At 29.9% G+C, this 4,187-nt stretch overlaps 1 protein-coding gene across 1 annotated transcript; it reads right to left on the bottom strand.

Annotated features, from left to right (window-relative positions):
• Window positions 1-1,109: 1,109 nt before the first annotated feature.
• Window positions 1,110-3,809, bottom strand: LOC111889292 (autophagy-related protein 18b). The gene is made up of 11 exons (XM_023885427.3): window positions 3,655-3,809; window positions 3,500-3,573; window positions 3,229-3,302; window positions 3,038-3,147; window positions 2,854-2,945; window positions 2,656-2,768; window positions 2,440-2,559; window positions 2,223-2,368; window positions 1,707-1,820; window positions 1,503-1,574; window positions 1,110-1,418 (listed from the first exon to the last, which is right to left on the bottom strand). The coding sequence occupies exons 1-11, from the start codon at window positions 3,714-3,716 to the stop codon at window positions 1,268-1,270; spliced, it is 1,128 nt and encodes a 375-aa protein (XP_023741195.1). The 5' UTR covers window positions 3,717-3,809; the 3' UTR covers window positions 1,110-1,267.
• Between the last annotated feature and the right edge of the window lie 378 nt (window positions 3,810-4,187).

The following is a 4,187-nucleotide window of genomic DNA, read 5'->3' as shown; positions in this document are numbered from 1 at the left end:
GGGTTTGTGGGGATAGTAGTATTCTTGTCATGCTAATCGAATTTGATTGATTGTGTTAGCATTTAGAATCGGTATTATAATCATTGACAATCAAAAGCACGTGCACTACAAAAGGGTTTTCTTGAAACTTATGTTCTTAATGATAAAAAGCAACGTATCTTCATGAAAACGTGACATCTCATGATACAAAAATATGCTTAGTTTCAAGGTCCACTAATTTTTATGAATTTATTCCAGTAGGTATCCAATAAAAACACAGTTTCTTGCTCTTGGTTCAATATTTCTCATCACATGTACCTGAATTATCATTTCATTAGCTGTTTATTATTTGGATAAAACCGGATTATCCAATTGGACAATTTGGATTGGACTATTTGGTTCGGGTATTCGGATTTTTGGATTGGTTTTTAACAAAACCGAATTATTATTTTGGATTTCGGATTGGTTTTGGTTTGTAAAATAAGAACCGAATAGTCCAAAATAACCGCAAAAAACATTTATAATTTATTCAATTATAATATATATCTATAGTTATTTATTAATTTTGTAATTTATTTTTTCAAATAGGTTCAAAACGTTTCACCCGATAAAAAAACATTAATATGTATTTTTTCTCAAAAGTTTTATATCTATAAAATATTTAACTATAATATATATATATTGTTAGTAATTGTTTATAAATTTCAAATCACAACTAAATAATTTGTTTTCGCTTCTTGTATAAAGTTGGTTAATATTATGATTATATGTCGCTAAAAAATGTTTTGGTTTTGAAAACCAAAAAATAAAAACTGATCCAACTGGAATTGTAATTGGATTGGATCATATCGGATTTGAATTTAGTTTGGACTATTCGGATCCATGTTTTGAAAACCGAAATCAATTTGGATTCACTTGATTCGGATTTGAATTTAGTTTGGACTATTCGGATCCATGTTTTGAAAACCGAAATCAATTTGGATTCACTTGATTGGATCGGATCAAACAGATCCATCCAAACAAACACCCCTAGCCTTACCTTGATATTTATAACCTTCTAAATGTCAACAACATAGATTTTGATCATTCCAAATATATGTTAAGTTGCTTTAGAATATGAAATCCAAATATTTGACTTATATACTCCTGAATTGAATTTCAATATACGATAATTACCACATGATTTGATATTTTTTAGCTTTGAAATAACGTTTTGCTTAATATAACTCATAAACTTTAAGCCAATATAATTATCGCTATACATAGTTTACAAGCCACCCAATTAAGCTCACGATGACGTGGCACTGCTTTCAGAGTCAGATATTGCTGTTACAAGATTAAATTCCCGATCCAACGTCCAACAAGACTCATTCAAGTGGTTGATGTCAAGAAAATACTCAAGGAAATATCCGTTGTATGTAATAATAGATACTGTGGCTCTGAAAAAATATAATAGCATATATGTTAAATTAATAATCATTTAGTATTTTAAAAATACAAAAAACCACAATGTACTGTTTTACCTAAACGTTGTAGACTTTGATTTCGATTCTGACACGTCAGCAACTTTGTCGACCTTGCGGACCACTACATAACTATGGTAAAAAAAAAATCATATTATGAAAAAGTTTAATGACGTTTAAAATTATTTAAGAAAAATATATCAGACCGGATCAAGTCATGTGTCTGTTAAGTCCATTAAGTAAAAAAAAGAAACAGACAGTAACCTTTTTACTCCGGGTGGCACAGCATTATGAAGAATATGATGATGAGTGGCATCAAGTGCATCACCAACAGAATTAGGTATAATTGATCCCAAAAAGCTACTTGACCTTTTACTTCTGAAAAAAAAAATAAAAAAATAAAAAAAAAAAAAGTTTGACATAATTTAAGAAAAAAAATGTGTTGTTATCTAGTAATATTTTTTAACCACTCGACTATAACAATTTATTCATATCCCCACTTAGATTCTAGTAATGTTTTTTTTTTTTAAGTTTTATGTTTTGTACAAATGTACAATTAACCTCCTTTATTATTTAATGTTACATTTTTACTCCTCTAGTTATATTTAACCAATATTTTTTGACTCTAGATTTAGTACTACTTATTTTTGTTTCATAAAGTTAGCGAAATGATGTGGCAAAACAAATTTACCCAAAACTCCTACTTTCCATCCAAAATTGCTATTTTTGGACAAATTTACCCTTGGTGATCGATAATTACAAAATCCATAGTTTCTTCACCTTTGATCAATAGCCATTCCAAGAAAAAAAGCATGAATAGATCCCGAAGAGCTTGAAGCTACAAGAACATCAGGAAGCCCAATACAAGGCCCAAATGACAACGAAAATATTGTTGATGGATATGTTCCTCTTCGAAAACTATAAGACTGAATAAAAAAAAAACTTGGAAATTAGTATTCAAACAAATTGAATTGATTGAATTTAAAATTTAAATCACCTTTGTTGCTTCTGAAACAGAATGAACCCTAATTAAAGTCCCCTGTTCAGATGCTGTTGCTATGTACATTCCATTTGAAGAAAACACTATTGCAGCTAATGGTGATTTATGAGCATCTATCTGTATTTCAAATGTCAAAAATTTTGGGTTATGAAAATATGAATTGAAATCATATATTAATCATTTTATGATAATAATAATTATTATTATTATAACCTCACAGTGTGAATGGAGATCGATGACATTGTAGACTAAAACAGACCCTTTTGTGGAACTTGCTGGAAGAGCTAAAAAACACCCATCTAAACATGGTGAAAATGCACAAAGACCTGAAAATTTTTGATTGAAGAAATAAATAAGAAAAGTGTTAGATGAATGTGAAGAAAGATTAAAGAGAAGAAAAAGAAAAATCACCTTTTGAATTTGGCACTGTGTCAATTGTGTCTAGGATAACAAGACTGTTGATGTCATATATGAATGTCTTTCCTTGTAAAACCACTATCAACCTATATGTGAAATTGATAACATGTGAATAAAAATGTATAGAAGTTTAGAAACTTAAAGCATGATAATTGATAATTGATAATTGATAATTCACCTTTTTCTATTTACACAAACAGACAAAATTGAAGTTAAGAAATTTAGTTCCCTTAAAGCAGTTCCAGTTTGAGTATTGAACAAGCATAAACGCCTTGGTGACAAAGATGCCTGTTGAAATTAAAGCAAATTATGGTAACTAAATTACAGTGTAATGAGAAATTAATGAAATTTTTGGAAGTTTCATAGAACCTGTTCACCAGCTCCAACAATGGCAAGAAGACTAGAGCTGAAAAGCATTTCAACGATAACAAATGCTCCAATAACTGAGGAATGGAAAATCGAGTCACTGTGAAAATTGATTCAACCTTGTTTGATTTGAAATTAATAGTACATTTAGATCAAATGCATAAAGATACTTTTCCCCAAACAGTTAAAACTTCTCGAATTTTGGAATCTATTTAACACGATCAATCACAAGCATAAACACTGCTTTTTCATATGAGAATACACGATTACATACCTCGTTCGTATAGGAGTCTCCCTGAATTCGAATCGAAGATTCTGAAACCATCTTTTGTCCCAATTACAAAGCAACTAAATTCGTTTGCAGAGTTAGCAAAACCTAAATCAAATATAGAATCAGAAGGATTTTCGAATCGGTTTGGGGATCAATACCTGTTATCTTGATTGAAAGAAGCACATAGAATTGGATTTGAAGCGGAGCTGCTTGCTGCCATTGAAGTAAAGCAATTGCTTGTTCTTGGGACGATATTTGATTCGAGGATTTAAATACATGCTTTGAGTTTAAGCAAAGGGTTGAGCCCATTATCAGAATATGAAAACAAGCCCATCAAATACATGATTATATAAATATAATTTATATGTTAAATTTTAGTATATCAATTTAAAAAATAATAATAAATAAATAAATAAATAAAATAAAATAATGTATCATGTTGGTGTCAATCACACATTTGTAAAATATGAAACTCAAAACCAAAACACAAAAACTGAAATATACCGAAACCAAACTGAAAAATATACACGCAAAGACCGCAAGACCAGACTGAAAAAGATCGGAGTGAGATGGGACCGCCAATATGCAAATCTAACACAAATTCATTTCGGTTTTCAAAACATATGTCTCAGTAGGTAGGCCAACTAAATTCAAATGTGATCCGAATCGAACCAATCAAATTACAATTCGG

Source organism: Lactuca sativa, chromosome 7, assembly GCF_002870075.4.
Source record: "Lactuca sativa cultivar Salinas chromosome 7, Lsat_Salinas_v11, whole genome shotgun sequence".
Lineage (NCBI taxonomy): Eukaryota > Viridiplantae > Streptophyta > Magnoliopsida > Asterales > Asteraceae > Lactuca > Lactuca sativa.
The sequence above is the reverse complement of the archived record's forward strand: the minus strand, read 5'-3'. Positions and strand labels throughout refer to the sequence as shown.

Bases quoted from the DNA above. Each gene is read 5' to 3' on its own strand.
- LOC111889292 (XM_023885427.3), bottom strand. From the start codon at position 3,716: ATGGCAGCAAGCAGCTCCGCTTCAAATCCAATTCTATGTGCTTCTTTC. The intron at 3,574-3,654 runs GTATTGATCCCC...AAACGAATTTAG, and splicing joins TCTTTCAATCAAGATAACAG to TTGCTTTGTAATTGGGACAA. The intron at 1,419-1,502 runs GTAAAACAGTAC...ATATTTTTTCAG, and splicing joins TCAAAGTCTACAACGTTTAG to AGCCACAGTATCTATTATTA.